The following is a 25191-nucleotide window of genomic DNA, read 5'->3' on the forward strand; positions in this document are numbered from 1 at the left end:
CTGATAGAGCATGTTGTACCTTAGAAAACCTCATTCCACCACTGCACTTGTTAATCTTTAAAATGCTACAGGACTACTTGGCACTTTTATCAAGGAACACTGTCCAGGTAATGAGTGGTACATGATTTTTTAGTGAGAAATAATTAACTGAACAGCAGTTAAGGTATTAAGAATATTAACATGAAGAATGAAATGTACAATTCTAGGTAGTAAATTCAGAAAAGGAGACCAAGTAAAATAGTGTTATGTACTGCCAAAGTATGTTAGCAATGATCCAGAAATCGTCTGGATTATTAGCATTTTCCATCTGAAGACTTTATTAGGACATTCAAGCCAGGGTTAATATAACGTTCCATGAATTACATACAACACTTTGCTTTTGTTTTACTTCTAGAAAACTAACAATCAATCTAGAACGCTGAGCAAGCACAAGTTAAAAAGGCAATTGAAACACTAGAAAATATAGAAAGGTAGTCACCAATTTAGATAGTGTCAAAAATCATAAACATTATTAGCCTGTCTGTCTTCAATTTGCAATGAATTTTTATCTAACCCACATACTTACAGCCATTAGTGAAAACAACTAAACAGCACACTAGCAGACAAAATAATATGAAAGCAAATTACACACATGCGCATGCACACACACATATGCCTAGTCAAGGTCCCCAAAATCTGAATATGAAATAGCTGCAAATTTGGTTTTGTTTTTCTAGACAATGACACAACTATATTATGAAGATGCACCAATATATAAAAAAGTATTCTCTCCTGAATTACAAAGAATACTATCGCCCAACTAAATGGAACAATCCAAATAAATTTCAACACGCCCATATTTACTGATACCAATAGATCTTCAGTGTGAAACTAACTGCCTTTTGAATTACATAGGTTTTGAGTTTAACTTCTCTGGATTGAATTTAAGTGTTATGTGCCACAACACAGCTAATCGTTAATGAACAAAAACAACATACAAATCTATTGGAAACTGACTACTTGATGTATGTCTCGCTACAGAACTAAATCCCTCCCTAATCCCTACATTCAGCCCCAGTCTTCAGACCAAGGTTAATAAACTCCCAACTGCTGCACCAACTAGCAAGCTGATATTATATACAGTATATATACAGTATAGACCTCTCTATGGCATTTGCATTACTATGCTATCTCCCCTTTTGCAAGAAGTTTAGACACTTACATTTTCGTATATGGGAACCAAATGTGTGTTTCTCACAAATAAATAAGGAATGAGATTGTTTACATATTTCAAAATAGCACTGAACGCAAATACAGTATTTTTTTTTCATTAAAAAATCATTTGGACTTCACAACACAGAATGTAAGTCAAGGGTCTTGAAAAAACAGGCCAGGCTTCTTCATGAGAAAAGCCCCATGGCACAAATCCAGGCCCTGAAGTTCCTGGCTTGTGAAGAATAATTGCTACTTTGTGTAACAGCTGAATTCAGTCTTCCATCCTAGACTCTATTAAAAAGTGAAAAGAGGAGTGCTATAGCAACAGAATCTTCTTTTAGAAGAAGGCAAGAACAAGCTTGGCAGATATTGTATTCAGCTTCTTTGACCTCCTTGCACTGTACTTCCAGTCTGACTGGTCTTGGTTCATGTTGCATACAGAAACCCAGTCATCTGATGGTACAGTAAAATGAGCAATGATGCACAGACCATGGAAGGTGGAGCAGATGGAAGGCATGGCAGGTAGTAAAAATATCAGCTGAACTGGGTGAGGCAATAGGCTTTTGTGAAATATTTGCTAGTCATGGCATGTAGCCATGACAATCAGCATCAAAACTAGAAAAGGCTGGCTGAGATCTTAATTGGGTGATGTAGCTATAATGACAGAGCTCTTTCAGTTATGCCCCCCAAACCTACCTGTTCAGCAGCACAGTGGCCTCACTCATAGATGAACTACTAAGGCGCTGGAGAGTGGGACAGTGTGCAATGAGGCCTTACTGTTGGGAGAGGGCTGGAGGCATAATTACACATTACCCCAGCGCCTCAGAAATTCTTCTGGTATATGTGTGAGTGTGTATGAGTGTGCATGTATAAATGAGCTGCTGAAGTGGAAGGCTTTGGAAGAGGGTACTTGCAGTTGTTGCAATGGCACAATGATAATATAGCTGAATTCCAAAATTTACAGTGTGGTAAGCCCCACGTACAACATCATAAATACTGAACTGGACGCCAGCTAGCTGTTATTAGGAATGAGCTGCTTTCATCATCAAACTGAGGTTGCTCAAAACAGGGATCCTTTCAGACTACACAATAAATGTCTATGATTCCACTTTACTTGCCATGGCAACATCTAATGGAATGCTGGAATTTGCAGTTCAGATAGGGGTATTTAGGATTCTAAGCCGGAGGGTTCCTCTGGTGCCTCGCCAAACTACAAGCCCCAAGATATTGTCATGGCAGTTAAGTGGAACCATAGTGCTGTAATGTAATTGTGTACTGTGAAAGGGCCCCAGGAATTAGCATTTCTTAATTAACACTAAATTGAGCAAAAGTAAATATTGTCTTAATAATAAATTATCTTTATATTTAATTGCTCCTATTGTGTGCCTTCAAGTCATTTCTGACCTATGGTGACCCTAAAGCAATCACATCATAGGCTTTTCTGGGGCTGAGAGTATGTAACTCAGCTAAGGTGAGTCAAGGACCTTACAGCAAAATCTAAAAGATGAAACATATAGAGCATGAATTTAATTTATTCCAAAAGGGATTTCCATTCGGTATTACTACGGTTGCTGACAGACTTAAGAAAAGGCAAATGGAAAAAAATCAACCATGGAACTTGGAACTTTTCCATTAAAATCAGTGAAATTGATGGCTGTATTGTGGTCAGGCTTTGTTTTAGAAATCATCTTTACTGTGAAGTAAATTGGAATGAAAAAGGCACTTCCCACTTCAATCTTTCCTCCTCTTCAGAGTCACAATTCAGGGCTACTTTGGAATTATTATCTATACACATATATCATACTAAAAGTTTTCTTTATAAGAACCTCCATTTTCATTCTGAGATTTTTCAGTTCACATTTCTGTAAACAAATTCACTTGATATAATATACCTGGTTAAAGTATCTTAGGCCTCTTTCTAGGCACCAGAAACAGCAAAAACAGCATTTGAACATGCACCTTGCACATGCATTCTCCTAGGAAAGAAAAAGGAGTATATCAATGGCAGAAAAAACATTTACAAAGTTAATATTTTATGCTCACATGGTGTGACATTATGCCACACTTTCCACGTGTGCAGATGCCAGGTAGGTAAAAAGTGAAGTATTTGAGAAATTGAACTAAAGTATTTGAGAACTTCATTTGGCATGAAGCATGCTGTTTGGACTCAGACCTCTGGTTAATCTGTGCCATTTGGACCTTAATGCTTCTGAATGGACAAAAAGCATTCATCACAGTGGATATAGGAAATAGTATTTTTAAGAATCGGCTATATTTGGTAATACAGATTATACAAACATTACTGTTCCATAACGTCTCATTACTACAGGGCCCCCATTTTCAGAGAATAGTGTGAACTATCCCTGACATGGATTACTGTAGCATAACTACTGTCTTCCATCAGTAGTAAACCCATCCAGGAGTTAATTCTGAAAATGCTATTTAGTATGATTTAGACATTCCTCCCAATACAAACTTTTTATTATGCCTTCCTTTAATTTTATTCAGACACTGTTTTCCCCATCTACGAATGCCGCTGAAACTTTTTTTCCCTTTCTTACTCTTCTTTCTTCAGCTTAGATAAACCAATATATGCAATCCTAGGCATGCATAAAATATTATGGAATAAATAGACTAGTGCCAATTAATAATATTTGCCTACAGATCTGAAGGCAACTGAGAAAGCCAGAAAGACAATGTCCATGAACAGTCATTACTGATTGTGAACAGAGGAGAGAGTTACAAATGTTAAACGTACTGCAAATAGAACAAATCGTTTAGGGCTAACCCGAGGCCAAATCAGTTTTCATAAACAGAAAGAAATGATGTTTGGAAAATATTATAATCAATTATTTTCAAAGTTCAGTCCTTTAGCACTTCTGTCTTCACCCCCCTGCACTAAAGCTTCATGTTACTGTCTATATTCAGAACTGGAATTTTCCCTTAAAGGGAAATTATTTTAAAAGCTGTAGACTGGTCATAGAGCGCAAAGTTCTATGAAATAAGCACATTAACATAGTAGTATCAGAAGCTTTTCATCATCAAAAATTATCTCTGTCTGCTGCCACACAGCAGAAATCGGTTTAGCTCCTATAGCTCAATGCTATGGAAATCGCTTTAGCTCCTATAGCTCAATGCTATGGAATTCGGGATTTGTCATTCTGTGAGATATTTAGCTTTCCCTGTCTTAAAGTTCTGGTGCCACAACAAACTACCAATCTCAGGATTCCATAGCACTGAGTCATGGCAGTTAAAGTGGTGTCAAACTGCTTTATTTCAGCAGTGTGGCAGCAGCCTCAGAATGGCTGAATTCTCATGTAAGGCAGTTTTGCCCAACATGAATGCACTGGAAGAAACCATGGCAAACCCTGGATCAAAAAGGGGAAGAGTTTAGAAGCTTCCATTCTTGCTTTTCAGAACTCTGGTTAATCTGTGCCATATATCTGAGATGACTTTTCAGATTGGCTGACTGTTCAAGTCTCTCTCTGTCTCTCTCTCTGTATGTGTGTGGTATTTTGAGTTTTTACAAAAATCAAAATACGTACATAAAAAAACTGGGTGCATATGCATATTTTTTAAAAAAATAATAATAACTGAAATGTGTTATTCATTAACCATTATTAAAATGTTCAAAATCATCCCATTCATAACTAGTAAATAAGGTTCCTTCACTTGGTTAATGTTTATCATATACATAATATAAAAATTAACTTCAAACCAACTTATATTGATTTTAATTAATATGATACTGACTATTAATACTGAATTACAAAGAAATTGACACTGGCATTGGCTGTACTGCATTTAGTTCTCTTTTCCATGGATGATAGTATATCAATAGAATTTCAGTAGCAAACCACAATGTCATTTTCCCCCCTCAAATAAAACTGCCAGAAAGCACTGCGGACACTGCAAGGCCATAAAAAAGGGGTGTGTGGTCACATAAGGTCAGTGGTTCACACTTTTCCCTTCTTTGTTCTATGGGGACTATGTTTTTAAGATGGCTTGCTAGAAGGTTAAGGGATGACATGACAACTATGTTGAAATATTTGAAGGAGTGTCATATTGCAGATGGAGCATGCTAGTTTTCTGCTACTCCAGAGATTAGAACATGGAACAGTGAATTAAAACTACTGGAAAAGACACTCCACCTAAACATTAGGAAGAACTTCCTAATGGTAAGAGCTGTTTGACAGTGGAATATACTGCCTCAGAATGTAGTGGAGTCTCCTTCTTTGGAGGTTTTTAAGCAGAGGTTGGATGTCCATCTGTCGGGGGTGCTTTGACTGTGTATTTCTGCATGGCATGGGTTAGACAGAATGGCCCTTGTGGTCTGTTCCAAATCTATGATTCTATGAATCAAACCAACATTACTGTTAGCTACAATCAGTTGATCTAGAGACACAACCAGGAGCAAAAGCTTTCAAACTCCTCCTATCACCTGCTCACTTATGTCACACAGATTTAGCTTGGTGTACAAATGAAGTCCAGTGATTTCAATGGGATATTAACTTTCCAGTTAAGTCTGATACCATGAATATTCTTGGCACTGATATTTGAAAACAGGTTCATGGAAAAAAGAAGAGAAAAAGAGGACTTTGACATTCTATCTAATGTAGGATCCCTATTACTTTTAGTGGAGATTTCTAGATGTTTTGGCATTATCCTAACTGCTGCATGTGTAGGATGAATTGTTAATACTAAAGATTTTCTGGCAATTTTGTCTTATGGGAACCCAATGATCACCAATGGGCTATTATACACTATTATAACATTTACGTAGACCTAAAAACCAGTTATTCAAGACCAATAATTCTCCTTTAAAAGCAGAAAACAAAAGCTACTTTTTATAAAGTTGGAGAGGGGGGAAATAAGTGACAGAAAAAAGCTAATTATAGAATATTTATTTATCTATCTACAATGGGCCCTTGGTATCCACATGAGGTTTGGTTTAACTTCCAGGACACCCCATGGATAACAAAATCCATGGATGTTCAAGTCCCATGAAATACAGTGTATAGTAAAATGGCATCCCTTATATAAAAGGACAAAATCAAGGTTTGTTATAATCTGCCTTTCCAAAATTTGATCAAAGCAGCATACAATTGGAATATAAAACATCTCAATAAAATCAATTAAAACGGCATTAAAAAATTCCCCTCAAAGAAATAAATTTATATATATATTTTCTAGCCTTGGATGCTTGAATTGGTACACAGAGAATCCATGGATATGGAGGGCCAGCTGTATTTATATTTTGAATTAGAACAAACATTTGAAAGTTTAAGGATAACATCTGAACAATAATGGCTGAGATTCTGTAACAGAGGCTATGATGCATAATATTACACAGATGGGACTACCTTGCTGAGACACTATGCAACCTTATGAGTGAACTGCAATGATGCACAATGGGGCACCATGTAAGATATCCCACTGCACAACATGGGCTCACCTTGCATAACAGAACATGTTGCATATCCAGATACATTGTGCTTTGGGACATATTGTACAACTGCTGTACTGCTGGCTCTGCCTATACAATGGTCCCAATGGCATACTCATAGCTACATCTCTGTTCTCCTCCTGAGAATATGAACATTGCATAATTGTGGGATTGAAATTTGTTACTGGTACTGTGCACCTTCAAGCCAATTCCAAATTATGGCGACCTTAAGGCAAAAATATGTGGGCAATATCACTGGGTTCTATTGGAAAGACTTGTTCAGAGGGCCTTTGCTGTCCTTTGAGGCCAGGAGAATGTGACTTCCCCAAGGTCACCCAATTGGTTTCCTTGGCCATGAGGGGATTAGAACCCTGGTCTCCAGAGTCATAGTCCATTGCTCCAACCACTCTACCACACTGGCTCTCAACATTATGGATTCACATTTATGTGATCATCAGTCAATTTATGATTATCTAACTTCCCAACAGGATGCTGGCCAATTATGTTTAAAATGAGGAAGTCAATACTAAAACAAATCCCTGAAAGATGCAGTGTTTTTTTTTTCTTTCTTGATTTGTGCAACTGTTTTTTACTTAAACAAGATACTAATCACAGATTGAAGCTGTTGTTGTTGTGTGCCTTCAAAACAGTTTCTGATTTATGGCAACCTTAAGGTGGACCTATCATGGGGTTTTCTTGGCAAATTTCTTCAGAGGGGGGATTGCCATTGCCATCCTCTTAGTCTGAGAAAGTGGAACTTGCCCAAGGTCACCTCAGTGGCTTTACATGGCTGAGTTGAGATTCGAACCCTTGTTTCCAGAGTCATAGCCCAAAACTCACACCACTACACCACTCTGGCTCTCTCAGAATGTGGCTACTCACTACCTAGAGAGGGTGAGTGGTCAAATACTTCTTTACATGTGTCTGACACAATGTTAGGAAAGCAAAGCTAACTCTTAATGATAATATCTGACAGCCAAGTCCAAACAGCAAGGATGTACAATGGCTACTCCAACATTTATGGAACTAATGCCCACTTAGAGACTTCCAAAGTCCTAGCCAAAGCAGGACTTGGAAGCCTTGTAAAAAGCCTCTGACAAAACCTGCCTGCTTGAGCATATTGCCAAAAGTTTAGGAATAAACCATCAGAGAGTGGAGATGATTCAATACATTTTTTATGGCAATAGATTGTTATCTGCAGTTAGGCTTTGGGATGGAGGAAGCCTCTATCAGTATCAATAAATAAGTAAAATAAAGACTACATTCTCATGTCTTGCTCAGTTCTTTCCTGCCCTTGGTTCCTTAATTGCTATACTATGGTGTTGGGAAAAAAGGACCAGCCTACCTTTTCTTTGAGGATGTTATACAGAGACAACAGAATGATCCTTGGGATTCTCACTACTGTGATTAAAAGGGACCCTTTCACAACTGTTCCCAGATGATAACAAAAAAGAATTGATATGGAAGACAGGAGTGGATGACTTGATAGTTTACTCTTATTTCTACAATAAAAATAAACAAGCATGTAAAACTGCACAGAAAATGAAACACAAGCATAGTGCAGGCATTCGGATTTGCACCACATACTTTGAAAATCCTCTTGATCTGACAGTAGTCCTGTGTTTACTGACCTCTCTTGATGCAATGCAATCAATCCCAAATAATATTTTATGGGATGACCATAAATTTTACACTGTTATAATATACATACACCCAATGTCTTCATTTCAGAAGGCCCACTCTGCTTATAGAAGGAGCTGTGCTACCTGCAATATACCATCCAATAGCAACCTACTCTAAAATATTATGAAACTGCACCAAACTATCTCATGAATAGAGGAATGGTCATAGGTGTACTATGGGACACTCTTTTGTACACATTCTGGAGATTGTACTCAAGAAAGGAGTGAACTATCTTCCACTCACAGAGTTTTATGTGCCCTGGAGAGGTTAAGATAATATCCATCATCCAGGCAAAAGTGGCTACAAGACTTGAAATAATATCTAATACTGTTGATCTTTTTTCTTGATGCTAATCTAATTCATGCATCTTTTCAGTCACCTTTAAAATGCTAATTATATTTTTCTACAATAGCAAATTAAAGAACATGAGTTGGCTTTCATTTCCAAAAGGTATTTCTGAAGCATTTCTAGGATTGTATTTATCCATGATTGGTTATAGTATTATAATAGAAGTTTGAAAGGGGAAAGAAAAAGGATCAAATTATAGATTTCTGTGAGCTGACATTAAATATTCTTTAAATTGAGGTTCCTATTAATTTACAGTCAGCACTTGCCACATGAAAGAATGAAATAAATATCACATATTAAACTGTTCACTCTTTAGAAGTAATCCTTCAACTGTTCTCTCTCAAGACCTTTACATATGAGATCAGTATGCAAGAAGACAAGACCAGAAAAGTGAAGTAAGAAACTGAAGTTCTGTAACTATATTTTTATTAAATCTTAACCTAAGCAGGAATTCAAATATACACACACCACACTGGCAGAGGTACCATAGTAATACAATCCCTACAGCCTTTCCCTAGTTATAGCTACATTACAGCTATAAGGCTATCTTTATATATGCGCACACCACAATATTTTTACTAGGAAATACCAGGAAAATGGTATGCATATATTTAAGTTTTTCAAGCCAGGGGAACAGTTCAGGGGTAAGTGCTGGATTTCTATGTAAAACAAATATGTTGACATACTTTCTGAGAAATATAATTCTTATATTGTATGTCTGAAATAGACCTCCCCCCTCGTTTGAATTTTATTTAATGAAAATGTCTTTTCATAAAATCTTACATGTGAAATATTTGTCATACCTGGGAAATATACGACTGCAGAATGTTAAAATAAAAATAGTAACCAAATATATGACACACAAAAGGCAAGGCTTCTGCCTTCATATTAAACACAAATTTCTTACTGCAAATAAGAACAGGATTGTACATTTATGTTTCTATGAGATTAGCAAGTGGATTATTAATGAAGGCAAACTGAAGATTTTGAAATGCTTTTTGATGAGTCTCTTAACACTTTCTTCAACTGCCTGGTTCTAGCCAGGGGCTTCCTATATCTGGTTGTAGCAAAAAAGATTTTTAAAATAATAAATAAATAAATAAATAAATAAATAAATGAGCAGCAAAGTGGTTTATCAAAACCAAGTACAGAAATAAAGGGTATAAAGTAATAAATAGCTACTATGGCTAAAATTATTTAGGAGAGATCACTCAGTACAAGCATAACTCAGGGCCTGAACAGACAGGCCAAAATAAATCTGCTTTGGGTCACTTTGGAGGTATGCTGTTTAAATTATGCATGTGTCCTAAGAGGCTGGAGCACAGCTTTGGCGCAGCTTCTGGCCTCTTAAGATGTGTGTGTCATTTAAACAGCATACCTCCAAAGTGACCCGAAGCAGCTTTATTTTGGCCTGTCTGTTCAGGTCCTCAGTTAAGAAAGCCTCTGACAAAGTAGCTTCTTTTCACAAAGTCTTTTTATACCTGTCCAGTGCCCATTTTTTCTGCTTGTCCTCTGAGGAGGAGGACAAGCGAAGGAGAGCTAGACAAAAATAGACTTAAATAGGTGACACTTTTAGCAAGCAGCATGTCTGTAGCAAACAATGTATTGTAATAAAGGTAAGAACAAGCAGAATTCTGCTTGCCCACAACAGCAATGTAGACAGCAGCTGCCTCAAGAATGCCTTCCTGAGCATGCACAAACTGCAAAACAGAGAAAATGGCTGTGAGCTTCACCAGCTACATGCCCCCATATAAAAAATAAATGAATCTGTAAATTGGCCACTAAGATGGATATAGCAAAAGGGAAGGCTTGTGAAGGAAAAATCATCCCTGAATGCATTTATGAATAAGCTTTCAAGTGATTTCTAGAAGGCTCAACATTATTTTGTTCACTTTGGCTAGGCTTACCTGACCTGGTGGTTTCATTTTACAGATGCATATTATTAGTTTTGAATACAAAGTTTGCTAAAACATCTTTTTCATGATGTAGGAACCTATCCCTATTCCTTCCATATTATTTCTGCTGCTGGCATCAAATTAAATAAGTAATGCTGAGGAACACATCTATTTACTTATACCTCAATATAAGCTATACCTGTAGTATTACCAAAGATTTGAAGTTAAGACTGGAGGGGGGAGAGATTATTAAGCACTTCCTAGTGTTGTCAAGTAGTTATTGCATGATGCTAAGTTTTGTAGGCTTCTGCAAGACAGCTGGAAGCAGAACTGTGACTTGAGTAGACTTAAGTAAAGAAGTCAGTCATGCCACTGCTGCAGCAATCTGTACAACAGTAATTTTCTGAGCTGAATTCTTACTGAGGCACCATCGTAACTTTGGTATGGGCTCATTGGCCTTTCGATTACTAAATCTGAAAATAATTTGCACTTACAACTTTTAAAAGGACTTACTGCATCGTATAAACACTACCATTTTTATCTGCAAACACAGGGATATGATGGGAGATCACCAATGAATACCAGGCACTGTAGGCTATATTTCAGAAGAGGGAATTGGCAAAACCACCTCCAAGTATTCCTTGCCTAAGAAAACCCTATAAAAATATAATGGGCCACCATAAATTAACTGGAGACTTGAAGTCACATACATACATTTTATTCCATAGCATCAAGGTACTTTACAATCTTATGAGATGGTCCTACCCTTAGGGGCATCTTATAACTATTCCTTTTTGGACTGCAACTCCCAGAATGCTCCAGTCAGCATGGTCAGAAGCATGTTAGTTGGGGGATTCTGCTCTTCAGTTAATGTTATTGCTGAATGAGGACTTTAACTCGTATCTAAAATCTTATTCACTGACCTGCTCTGCCACTCAGCTAAAGCTTCCAAAGATTCAGTACTTAATCTCCCAAGACAAAGTTCCTTTTCTAAAAGCAGACACTGACCCCTCTTTCACAAATCATGAAAGAGTAGCTGTTAAATGAAACTATTACTTTTATTAAATTATTAAGGCCTCTAAGGAATGTATCCTTCATCTAAAATAAAAGAAAGCAAAGTACAGTTTTAGTATTGTTGTTTCAGGTCAAACAGATGTCCCCTGGAAATCTAATCCAGCTGAAACAACTCTCCACCCTCCGCACTTTTAATTCCGCTTATGGGGAGACTGTAGAGTGTCTAATGGATTGCTTTCTGTAGTTAGGAAGCAAGTTTGCTGAGGTAAAGGCTGTTCTGTTTCCTGTAACTGTTTACTAGCTAAACGGAAAGGCTCTGCATGCAATGTGACAAAGTTTTTGTGACATACTACTATCCCAAAACAAGTGAATAACATTGTTATTTGGGTTTTCCACATTCATTACAATATAGAATGCACTCCACACTGCAGAATTAACGCAGCTTGACACTGCTTTAACTGCCATGGCTCCATCCTATTAAATTCTGTGATTTGCAGTTTGGCACCAGAGTTCTTGAAAGAGAAGGCTAAACAGCTCACAAAACTATAAATCCCAGAATTCCATGTCATGCAGTCATGGCAGTTAAAGCAGTGTTACACTGCATTAATTCTGAAGTATATGCAGCCCCCATGTGAAGAAAAAAATGTTAGGAAGAGAGCACAGTCCTATAAGACTGTGTATTTGCCTTTTCAAACCAAATATAAATAATCTTGAGTCACAAAACACAAGTAACATGAAATGAACATGAGATACAGCACACAAAAAGATTCTGATCTAATGGTGCTGGATTTGAAAAGAAGGCACACCAAAGGCCCAGAGCCACCCAGGAAGCCACAATGGCATTCTTCCTCCAGCAGAAGGAGTGAGGAGAAACGCATGAGTGCTAGTTTGGGGGAACAGTAGTGGGATCAATATTTCTAGCTGGGATGAAATAAGCCAATGCTAACTTGTCCTCCAGTTGAGATAAAACTGGATGCGGGAAGGCAGTTACATTGCTGCACACTAGAAATGAACATATTTGTTGGAAACAAAGAAGTATCAATAATAATAATAATAATAATAATAATATAGTTTATTTATAACACCCTTTCCACCAAAGGGTGGTACACTAGAACATAAACAATAAAAGCAAACAAAAAAACACCACACTATAAATACTAAAATAATATACTAATATGCTATAAACAAAGACAAACAAAATTCTCCTCAGTCACTACTCATCTCAGCCATTTGAGGCATGCTCAGCAACTTCTTCTGGCGAATCAAAGAGGAAGGTCTTCAACCCTTTATGAAATGATTGTATAAAATGATTAGTGAGAGAGGGGAGTCTAGAGAATGCCTGTCCTTTCATTTTCACCTCTCTGTATCTTTCTTTGGTCTGTGTACTCAAGCCTTTTGTTTCCATATGTCATCGCTGATTATCTGGAAATGCAGCTCGGCCATTAAATCTGCAGGCTGACCTTGGCCAAGTCACTTGCTCTCAGCCTCAGAAGAAGGCAATGGCAAACCTCCTACCAAGTCTACTAGTGCAAACCTGTTCTTCTATAGAGGTGGAACAGTTAACTGGACAAACAAAAACCAAGATGCTATAGCACTCTCATTTACTGAAGCAGGATACGCTGCTCAAGCATACAAGGAATTTATGTGGCAATGCCAATTACTAGAGGAACTTGGCCTAACTAAATCAAACCCTATAGAGCATCTAGAACACATCCAAAGCTGCAGGAAACTCATACAGACTGGGAGGGTCATTTGACACACCAAGTGCATAAATATGAAATACCACCTGTTGAGAGATCTGCCAAAAAATGAGCTTATTGAGATGAAGTATTGGCCATCAAAAGAAATTATTGCTAACATTCTCATCAAGCCACTTCCTAGAGACTACTTCCAGTTCTTGACAGAGAAGATTAATCTTGTGGACTTAAAACAAATGTTTCAGAGAAGGGGTGTTAGAAGTAAAGAGGCATCAATGCTTGTATAAAGTGATTAGTGAGAGAGGGGAGTTTATATAATGCCTTTCCTTTTGTTTTTCACCTCGCTGTATCTATCTTTGGTCTATGTACCCAATTTTTTTGTTTCCTTACCTGCAGACATCACTTTCCCATTCTCTCAAGAAGTCAATCTCTTTATTTTCCTTTAACTGGCATGAGCATCCATGAGGCTCCAACCTCAACAATGGATGTTATCTTACACCCAGACATGAGAGCCAGTTTTTAGAGCTTTTCTAACCAAGTTTAGGTCAACTTTCTTGTCCATCTCTTTTACTATTCTAAGATGGATTTCCTTAGGCAATGTCTTTTTTTATCTTACAATAGCATCCTACGTACTTTCTCGTATTTCCACCATAAGCTAGTATTGCACTAGCCCCACTGCATTCTGCTTAGTATATATCCCAAATATTCCTACACTATTATGAGAATTCGGGCTTATCACACAAATGGGTAGAGTCTGGCCCTCCAGGTATTGTTGGACTGCCATTTCTTTCAGCCTTACACAGCACAGCCAATGGTAAAGAGCAACAGGAGATGCAGTTTGACAACATGTGGAAGACCACAAATTACAGACCCCTACTACAATGTGTTCCAAATTTATTTGTTCTGACCTGTGTTGTGCTGCTATTATTATTATTATTATTATTATTATTATTATTATTATTATTATTTATATCCCACTCCTCCAGGCGATTGGATCCAGACACTGCATGGTTACAGTGGCCACAGGAGATGTGGGGGAGCTTTTTCCAAGAGCTTCTGGCTGCCCTTGAGCACTCAGGGAGGAAGATCTAGCATTACACACACGCACACACCAGCATCACTCCAAAATAAATTTATGCTCTACTAATAATCTTATTGGATCTTGGCCAATATTTGTACAACATGACATGATAAATATAGAGCATAACAGAAAATTTTTCCAAGTTAGTTTACTTCATGAACAGGAGGGTTAAGTGGTTTATAATAAATGTCAACAGATGAATTCTTTTGATATTGCAGAATTCATTCTTGGGTAAAACCAAATAGACATTGCCTGAATTGCAGTTTTATTGGTGCTAGAGATGCTGACTTCTGCTGAAAGTGTAGTACTTCTAGAATCAACATAAAGAGATGTATCATTCACATTCACTCCTTCCTAGATGACCCACAGTGAGCCACTGGTTTTCTTACCATTTGTATAGCACTTATTAAGTTAAATATGCTTTACATATATTATTTTAACAAACATTAAAGAAAGCCTATAAAGTTGTTCAATGTTGTTATCCTGAACTAAATTGTGAGATTATAGCTTGCCTAAAATAAAATACTGGACTAATTTGGATGTAATGTTAGACCACAGCTTAGCATTATGTCCACAAACTTGCTCTCCACTCTCCTCTCCTTGTAGCCATAAGTAAAAGGTTGAAAACATCTGCTTCTACTTTACATTAACTCCATTTGATCCTGTTGTACAAAGATGAAACTGTGGTTAGTTTTATCCAAACAAGCCAAGATCACAAATCACGGTATAATGTTAGCTTGTTCAGGCAAATAATGGTTAAAATTAACCACTGTTTATCCCACCTTGGACATAACAATAAGCTCTCTTTTCTACATCTTGATTCTCATTCATGTAATACTTAACTAAAGCTTTGTGTTATGTCTGAATGAAGGTATTGAGTTCATGACAGAAACAACATTTGAAAAAAGAACTGCTTAAGCAGCAATTCTATCAAATAGTCACTAATGTCCAAAACTGCAGAAATAATCCAGTTTGAGACCACTTTAACTGTTCTGTCTCAATGCTTGGAAATTCTGGGAACTGTAGTTTTGTGAGACATTTAGCCTTCTCTGTCAGCGAGCTCTGGTGCCACAATAAACTACAGATCCCAAGATTTCCTAGCACTTAGCCAGGGCAGTTAAAGCAGTCTCAAACTGGATTATTTCTGCAGTGTGTTCTGGACATAAATTACAATAGCTCCTCTTGTGATTCACAATCCTAACTATCAGTGCAATCCTGTACACATCTATTCCTAGCAAGTCTTAGAGGTTTCACTCTCAGATAAGTAGATATAGGATTCCAGCTTTAAAAACCATACACCTTCTTCTATGGGTTTTTAAAGGTGCATCTATGGTGTACAAATAATGCAGTTTGACATCACTTTAAGTGCTGTAGCTCCATTCTATGGAATCCTGGGATCTGTAATTTTACAAGCTCTTTAGCTTTCTCTGCCAAAAAGTGCTAACCCTCAAAAACTACAAATTCCAGAATTTTGTAGGATTTAGTCATGGCATTTATTACTTCTACATTACAGATGCACCTTAAGATAAAAATTATGACAAGGATATTGATTGTTACACATACCGACTGAAGAAGCAAGCAACCACTGTTCCTGCCACGGTCATCTGCTGACATGCTAGAATGAACTCACTTGTCCAAATAAGTCCAACTAAGTGGTACCACCACATATAGCGAATGCCAAATCGAAATCTGTATTCCACTTGCCCTCCTGAAATGACTTGAGCGTTCCCTACAAAGATATCAAAAATATAATGACTCATCAAGCAAGAATATTTAAGGAGATGGCAATGTTCCTTTAATGTATCTTTTCTTATTCCAGCCAGGCTCTGTCCATGGTTCAATCTGTATAATATTCAGCTGATTGGTAGATAAATGTGGTTTATCCCAAGTATAAAGTTCAGAGATTTACATGTAACATACCATTATTAATATTCCAAACCAAGACGCTACAAGATTACTACAAGATTATTTCTTAGTCCAAAGAGGAGATGAAGTGTACTCCCCCAAATGATTACACTTCTATGAAATTAGCTAAAAGTTAAAATTTGGTGCAGAGTTAAGATACAGGGCTGGTATTCAGTAACACAGTTATTCATGTATAACTTCAAAAGGAGAGAAGGAGGTCCATTCTGCTGGCAACTGGAAAGTGAGAGGATATTTCCACCTCCTTCCCACCAGAGAGTGAAACTGTGGCAAACAAAAGCAGTCTTGTTGCAATTCCTTGTCACAGGCTTGCTTGCTTGTTGCAGGAGGATAGAAACAAATTCAGATGTGATTTGATTACTAGCAGACTGGACCACCTTCTCTTGGTATGCCTGATACCCAGTAAAGCAGATGGGGGAGGTCAGACTAGGGGACATTATTTAATTGCACAAATATAACTAAGTAGCTGATGTAAAATACCAACCCTGATTAACAGAACAAAAATGAAAATAGGACAATTGTACATTATCAGTCAGAACTCATAATGCAAAGTATGCCTAACAAAGTAACTACCATCACACTGGAGGTAGAGCCAAACAACACATTAGAACCAGCTGTTTCCATTTCCTCTTCATTTACTAAGTCAGAAACCTATTATCTATAATTGCAGGATTTATTCTTTTTGGAAAACAAATTCAGTGCAATATTGCCTCTAATTCTGAGAGGTGGGGAGGAAGTGAAGGGAAAGGAGATTCTAAGTGCAGACACATTGTCCTGGGAAGTTGTTTTCATTCTTAGAAGTCAAATATGTGACCTTCATGACAAGGACACTTTACTCACAATGGCAAGGCTTTCCTTCCAAGGACAGGCTATAGAAAATGTTTCCCTATAATAATAATTAATATAACAAAACATTAGCTATGATCAAACCATGCAAATAAAAGACTGGACTAACTATTCTGTTTGTTTAGTAAAGAATCGTATTTTTGGAATCAGGTATACAGTTTTGTCCACAACTTTTTGCAGTGGGCCCATATTGGTATACAATACTAAGGAGCTTATTGCACAGCTTTAAAAAGCAGCTTACGTCTCCCAAACTGAATTCTAATTCAGGTTGCATCCTGATACCATCGCACTTGTTTTTGCTGCTGGACGGGAATCCGAGTTCAGACGGTTGATCTGCAAAGCCGGGAAGCTCCCGGCTTTGAAAAGAGGCCAGCTGAACTCGGATTGTAGCCAGAGGTTACTCAGGATGCACCCACACAATGGTGTCGGCGGCAAAAACATGTGTGATAGTATCAGGAATTAGAATTCAGTTTGGGAGACGTAAGCTGCTTTTTAAAGCTGTGCAATCAGCTCCTAAATGTGTAATTGCAATCATCTGCAAATATCTGTTAGTGATTTGGTTTGCAGAACAGGAAAGACAGGGTAGCATTGTTACACTGCTAATTTTCCATAATTGTCAGAACTCTATCTCACACAGTTAAAAGCTTTTAGGCCAGTGACAACTGGGAGTCTCCAGTCAGATTTAAGGGCAAATATTAAAGTTGCTATTCAAGGTGTTGATACTATTTGGGGGATAGCACTCAGCAGCTTTGATAGCTCCTGTAAATATTACAATGACTGGGTTTGCTGCCCAGCCTAGAAAGAACCGTGAGCTCCCACTGGCTTGGGCTCAGATTCCAACTAATGCAAAGAGGAGGCAGCCAGTTTCTTCAGGCCAGTTTCATTGGACCAGGGGCACTCACACAGAGGTGCTGGAAACCAGCCTGGCCCACAATCATAAGTGGGCTTGAGCTGGACTCACAGACTGGGACTCTGAATTGGGGCTGATTGAGTTCTTACTGTTAGTATTTAAAATCCCTGAAGAATTGAGCATGCCAAAACAGGGGGGCATATTCCTGACAAGGCAAGAAATGAGCCTATAGGGAATCAAAAGAGTGGCAGGCTCCAAATCAATGATTCTTCTTCCTTAAATTATTCCACTTCTCAAGGAAGGAGTGAAATCTGGGAAAGGTGATCTGAGAGTCTTCAGTCATGTTCTAACTAAAGCAAGCTGGTCTCCTGAGCTTCTCAACACACTTCTGCCATTGATCAAATTTGCTTCGTGAACATCTAGTCAAGTTCAGGACATGATTTGGGGGATTGGATCATAGAATCATAGAAGTGGAAGGGAATGAGTGGTGACATCCTGTGGACCTTCCTACCCTGTTCCTCCCACTTCCTTGTTTCATCAAATCACAGTTGACTGTCCCATCCTGATTCTTCAAAGCATGACTACACAAATCATTGGGAGCTCACTAGAAATAGTTAGCTACTCTGGGCAACAAAATGAACCTTGGTTTAACAAACCATGTTATGTTTTCAGCATACAAAAGAAGTTAAAAAACTAATTTCCAATAAGACAAGCCATGGCTTAGAGAAAATGGAATGTCACATGTCAATACAGTATAGGAGGTTCAAATGATTGGTAGCTATTGCTAAATCTGTAAAAATACACAACATAGCTTAAAGTGATAATAAAAGAGGTCAAGGATTGGTGTGCAGACAGTCTGGAAACCCACTAGCTGGTTCCCTGGAAAGCATGCCTTTGTGCAAGTAGTTGGTGGATTGCAGAGAAGTCTTCATTTAGGTTAGCCTTGACTGAACACTGCTTCAACCTCAAGCCACAACCTGAAAGGCTGCAAGGCTAAGACTAGCTGAACCAAGACAGTGCAAAGCTAGCTATTTTTGTTGGTCATTTCCTGAACAGGTTATTACGCTATAACAATTAAAAGAGATGATTTGTAATTTATTAGGACTTTTACACTGTTAGGAGGTATAATTCTAAATGTCTCAGTATGCAGCCCACATGTCTTTTGCATTGTACAATTTCATCTGATTACAACCATGAAGGCAACTGCAAAATTAACAGATTTCTTTTTGACTCTGAATAGATACCAAAGAAAGATATAAACATCTATATCATCCTGAGATCCTTGGCTATATAGCAGGATAAAATATTTTGACAAACATTAAATAAAAATACTTGAAATGAAAGCTCACTCTCTGGTACATAGCACTATTCTGGATTAGCTACCTTTCACAATTTTCTAAATGGTAATTACTGTGCATAAACAGTATTGCTTATCTGCTTTCTCACTCGTTATTTACATTTATATCCAAACTTTCCACATAATAGTACTTAAATATATATATATAACAATTCTACAAAGTATTAAACAGTTTGGGCAGGACTTAAATAAGGTGCCAGATCCAATCTGATCTTTGAAGCTAAGTCAACCCTGATTAGTGTTCGGATGGGAGACTGCCAATCAATATCAGATGCTTTAGGCTATGAAGATTATCGCATCGGGGTTAAAACGTTCCCCGATGTGTTCTAATGTGCCTGTGCGGGGGGCGCACGGAACGTGATGGGAACGCAATGGGGCCCAGAACGCCAGTTTACTGCACACTGGAATGCCGCCTTTGCCGCTGGGCGTTCCCATCATGTTCCCATTGAGTTCCAGGTGATGCCATTTCTGGGGACTCTTTGAAACAGTTCCCAGAAATGGCATCCCCTGGAACTCAATGGGAATGCGATGGGAATGCCCAGCAGTGACGGCGGCATTCCGCTGTGCGGTAAAATAGCGTTCTGGGCCCCATCGCGTTCCCATCACGCTCCGTGCATGCCCTTGCGCATGCACATTAGAACGCACCGGGGAACGTTTTTACCCCGGTGCAATAATCTTCTATATTTCAGATGAAGAAAATGGAAAAACCATATCTGACTATTCATTGCATAAGAAAACACTATGAAATTCATGGGGTCGTCATAAGTTGACTTGAAGGTGCACACACACTCACACTAAACAGATTACAGAACAGGTAAGTGAAATACTAGGTCAATGTAACAGCTACAGTTGAGTCTTCCTTATCCGAAATGATTGAGACCAGATGGCTTTTGGATTTCAAATTTTTGGGGAGATTTTGGAATACAGTTGTCTCTCCATATTCGCTAGGGTTAGGGGAACAAGACCCCCGTGAATATGGAAAAACCGCACCTAACAAAAACACTGTTTTTACCTGAGAGGACACCTCTCTAGGAATCTGTAGCTCCTCCAGTGCAACTCTGTGGTCAATGTCCAATATACACTGACCATAGAATGGCACTGGAGTAGCTACAAATGGTCTTTCAGTGCAACTTTTAGTTAAAGTTGACCACAGAGTTGCACTGGAGGACCTAGACAGTCCTAGAGAGAACATATTAATGAAATCAGTGAATAATCAAATCCGCAAATATCAAATCCGCAAATATGGAGGTTTGACTGTACATTTATTTGCACACGCGCACACACACATATCATGATATTCCTTGGAGATGGGACCCAAGTTTAAACACAAAATTCATTTATGTTTTATCTACACCTTATACACATGGCCTGAAGGTAATTTTATGCAATATTTTTAATAATTTGTGTGTTTTATAGACTATAGCAAAGCTTTCGACAGCATAGATCATGAAAAGCTACAGGACACCCTTAAAGGCATGGGAGTGCCAACACAACTGATAGTCCTGATGAGAAATCTGTACTTAGGACAAGAGGCTACTGTCAGAACAGAATATGGTGAAACTGAATAGTTTCCAATTGGAAAAGTGATCAGACAAGGCTGCTTCCTTTCACCCTAGCTGTTCAACTTGTATGCAGAAAGTATCAAGCAGGCTAGGAAACTAGAAAAGCAAATTTCTGCCCAAATTGGTAGCATTTGGCAGCTAGGTGCACTCATTTCTGGATGTGACAGAATTGCAGCATTAATTACCAGGATATATCACCAGTCTAATGCTACCTCATGCCAGTGCTTGTTTGCAGATGGAGGTGGGGAAATTTGCAGACATTTGATATACTATCAGACAAAGCACAACCAGTACTACTGGGAATACTTGCTGAGTGAAATGTAATTGTGACTTGACTGAAGGGCAGCTCAATGACCTTGTCCAGGAATGCTCTTCTATGTGCAAAAATGTTTGTAACACAGACATCAGTGAATTGATTTTATAGCTATTTCTTCAAATTTAACATTTTTTTGTAATGTGGCCGCTTGAGCAGAACCAGGATTAAATGATATCTGTCTCTTGTCATTTAAAAGACATCTAAAAAAAGCAACCTTTAAATAACCACTTCTGCATAATAAGCAGCAGCTTGCATTTTAAAATCATATATTAGTCAACTGGGAAAAATTACTTTTAAAGAACAACAAGTACTTTGATGCTATTATGTGCTAGGTTACACATTGTGGTTTTTAAAGTCATGTACACCATCTTGGGTCCTGTACTGGGAGAAAAGCAAGTTATAAATTAACTAACTAAATAAAATAATTAATAGAATATGTCATTTTAGTCTTGCAGAGCCAGAATCCATTTAGAACTAGGGCTACAATTTAGACATTCTACCACAGGTGCAAAAAAAGTCCCCAAATTTTAGCCACTTGCTATGTAGTTTCCTCTCTATAAACAACGCAATGAAATCTGCAATTTAAAAAAAAAATCCTTAAAAATGATTTTTTTTGGCACTGAGGTACTTTTTGTCCCAGTCCATGTAACATATGAAGACAAAAAAATTACCACATTACTACCACATTGCAATTATTGATATGCTCTACCTGTCGCTAGATAAGACTCATATTCAACAAAATCAAAATTTTATCTGTTGCGCAGGGAGACTGAAAATCATTGGGGTGAAGAAATGCCTCAGAATTCAAGAAGTGTATTTTTATATAAGTTTATTTTAGGAGATTTCATTTTACTTTCTTTCAGTCTACCTTGAGTTTTCTTTGGAACGCACTTGATTCTACTCACATAAACATTCTCTTTGACATTTTTATACCTCATAATAGATTGGAATTCTAACTGGATTCAGAAAATATCCCACAGATCATAAAATTCAAATTCTTTCAAAAAATACACACACACACACACCCATTACATGAGGGTTAAAGAAAAGTTAATACTGCTTGCTGGTGGCTGTTTGCCTATTAAGCTTCACACATGGATAATCTTTGTTATCATTTTGTGCTATTTGCACAAATTTGATTCTTCTACAATATTTCATTATTGGGTGCATTAAAAAGATCACTGACCATATGTTATGCTTTCCTACTGTGACAATAGCTATGTGTTCTGAAAAAGAATGGATTAGTCAACTTTCCCTTTCTAACCCAAGACCATAGATCTTCAACCGTCTTAAAGTGGAGTAAGAGAAAGTGAGGCAGTTTTTGCTAAGAAATGCTGACCTTTATGCTGTACAGGGAATCAAATAAGAACGGCCCACACGGCCCAGTAAGTGTTTCCAGGAAGGCTGGACAAATCATGGTTGCAAGAATGAAAGTTATGTGAAACACAAACCAGCTCTTTATAGCAACTGTAGCCAAGGTGAATTCTGAGTACACCAGAAAACAGCTATGGCAGTTTTAGTCCGGAAACAGTTTCTAAGATCTTGTATCAGGCTCGCATAACTTAATTTACTGTCTGATAATTATGCAATGATTGTGCTACGGTCCATCCATTTGTCATGAGTGCTTTGATTGTGTCTTCCTGCATGGTAGAGGGTTAGGCTGAATAGCCCTTGTGGTCTCTTCCAACTCTATGATTTTATGAGTCTCACAGTAAATGGTGATGCTTATGCAATTAGTTATATAAATGGTGCTATATGCATGCTCTTGGTCCCACTGTGCAATGGACAATGTGAAATGGTAACCATATTATAATGTGCTCAATTGTATTAAAATTACCACCCTCTTTGCATAGCTGCTTGTGAAACTAATGACAAGGCACTTTGGTCCTCATTACAGACCTGCTCTTCCTTGATATCAACTCTACAATCCTCTGCCTCCTGTTCCTAGTATCGGCTAGTGCTGAACTGCCTAGATATGAAATCATCATTTAGGCATAGTCACAAATGCCCAACTGGAGTCCAGAGTACCTTCTACTATAAATATCAATGTATCCCGTTTCTACAATGACACACAGTTACACATAGCTGAAAATGCACAACTGCTTGCTCAGTGCTGATGCTCATGTAACTCCACTATCATGACCACAAATTGAATGCAACTGTTCTGCAATAATAAAAAAATGCACAACCACATGCATGGAGAACTTACACAGCAACAAGATTCTGGCCAATGACTTTCAGGCGCACAAAGGCAATATTAAGAACTTGTAGGGTCTAATGAGACTGGATTTTATATATGCATCCTCAGTAATGTGCTGAAATCATAGAAACATAGCAAAAAGTACACTTGCAATAAAATAATAAAACTGTTGTTATACATAAATATCTTGTGTTCATTTTGGTTATCTGAAAGAATAGATGTATTGATTGTGCAAATAATAATGCTTAATATTTTTGTAATTTAGTATCACAGAAAAGAAGATTACTAACCTGCAGTTCCTAAGCTAAGTAACACAGCCACCCAGTACACCCAGTACAAAATAAGTATTATGAAAGTCCAAAGAGGCTGCAAAAATAGAGAAGGAACATTGCCAATTATTTTATTGGCAACCTGGAATAGCTGTATAGTCAGGTGAATCCTCTTCCTTAATACCAGCATCAGGAAAACTAAAACAACCTATGAAAAGAAAGAAAAAAAAACCCACATTAAAATGCTTCATTAACAAACCAGCAAACCTTAGGATTTAGATTTCAAAACCAGACTCACTAACATAAATTTTATACCAGCCTCCTGTACAGGAAAAAATGCAGGAAACATATTGTTTGTTTCATAGGTTTTATTATTATTATTTATTTAATTAAAATAAAATTTTGGCTAAGATCAAGTGTTGTTTCATAGGTTTTAGATGAGAAAGAATGGGCCCAAACAGACAGGCCAAAATAAAGCTGCTACAGGTCACTTTGGAGGTATGCTGTTTAAGTGATGCATGCATCCTAAGAGGTTGGAAGCCACACCAAAGCCATGCTACAGTCCTAAGGACTGGAGCACAGCTTTGGCGCAGCTTCTGGCCTCTTAAGATGTGTGTGTGTCATTAAAACATTAAAACATTAAAACACCTCCAAAAGTGAGGTGAAGCAGCTTTATTTTGGCCTGTCTTTTGGGCCCAATGTTACTAAAATCTTGGTTGCAGCATTTTTTGCAGGAAGAAGCACTAGCATATTAAAGAGACCTGTCATATGTATACATAAAAGGAAGAAACTGAAACACAACGTTGTGCCTTTTCTGAGGAATTGTTTTTTTGTACAGTAACAAGTCAGTTTTAACAGCAAAATGCAAAAAAGAAGCAGCAACATACAATATAAAAAGGCACACTAAAAAACTACAAGAATAGCTCTCTTCTCCTAGCATGGATGCTGCCCTCTTGTGCTAGAAATAGGATATAAGAAGGGTGTATGATTCTTTCACATTTTTACTGATTCTGGAAGCCTCCAAAACCACTTCCAGCTAATCTGAAAGTGCAATATAGGTGCCTATGATCTAGTGTTACAATCCAAATGCACAGAAGATCATTTTTCTCTCTTTGCTATAACTTGACAAGAATTTAAACATAGTGCATGCCATCTACAACTTAAGTGAACTGCACTGTGATGTTATCAATAATGAATATACATAGACTACTCTTATGTAGTCTGAAAATTATGAGCTAGAATAATCTGCCTATGGTTTCATTAATAATGACATCACATAATTACATCATTGATGATTAAATCATTATAATATACACAGTGTTTGAGATACTGTGCCCAGTTCTGGGCACCACAATTCAAAAAGGATGTGGAGAAACTGGAGCATGTCCAAAGGAGGGCGACTAAAATGGTGAAGGGGCTGGAAACCATGTCCTATGAGGAACGACTCAGGGAGCTGGGGATGTTTAGCCTGGAGAAGAGAAGGGTAAGGGGTGATATGATAGCCCTGTTT

At 37.7% G+C, this 25191-nt stretch overlaps 1 protein-coding gene across 5 annotated transcripts in view; it reads right to left on the minus strand.

Annotated features, from left to right (window-relative positions):
• The window catches only part of SLC44A3 (solute carrier family 44 member 3), a 144233-nt gene that overhangs the window by 8232 nt on the left and 110810 nt on the right, over window positions 1-25191 (minus strand). For all 5 annotated transcript variants that reach the window (XM_042466151.1, XM_042466150.1, XM_042466149.1 and 2 more), the window contains 4 exons: window positions 23703-23889; window positions 15922-16087; window positions 7986-8142; window positions 3087-3170 (listed from right to left, as the gene is read on the minus strand). In XM_042466151.1, coding sequence (XP_042322085.1) covers window positions 3087-3170; window positions 7986-8142; window positions 15922-16087; window positions 23703-23889 — 594 coding nt within the window. The remainder of the gene's footprint in view (window positions 1-3086; window positions 3171-7985; window positions 8143-15921; window positions 16088-23702; window positions 23890-25191) is intronic.

The sequence above is a fragment of the Sceloporus undulatus genome, chromosome 4 (genome assembly GCF_019175285.1).
Source record: "Sceloporus undulatus isolate JIND9_A2432 ecotype Alabama chromosome 4, SceUnd_v1.1, whole genome shotgun sequence".
NCBI lineage: Eukaryota > Metazoa > Chordata > Lepidosauria > Squamata > Phrynosomatidae > Sceloporus > Sceloporus undulatus.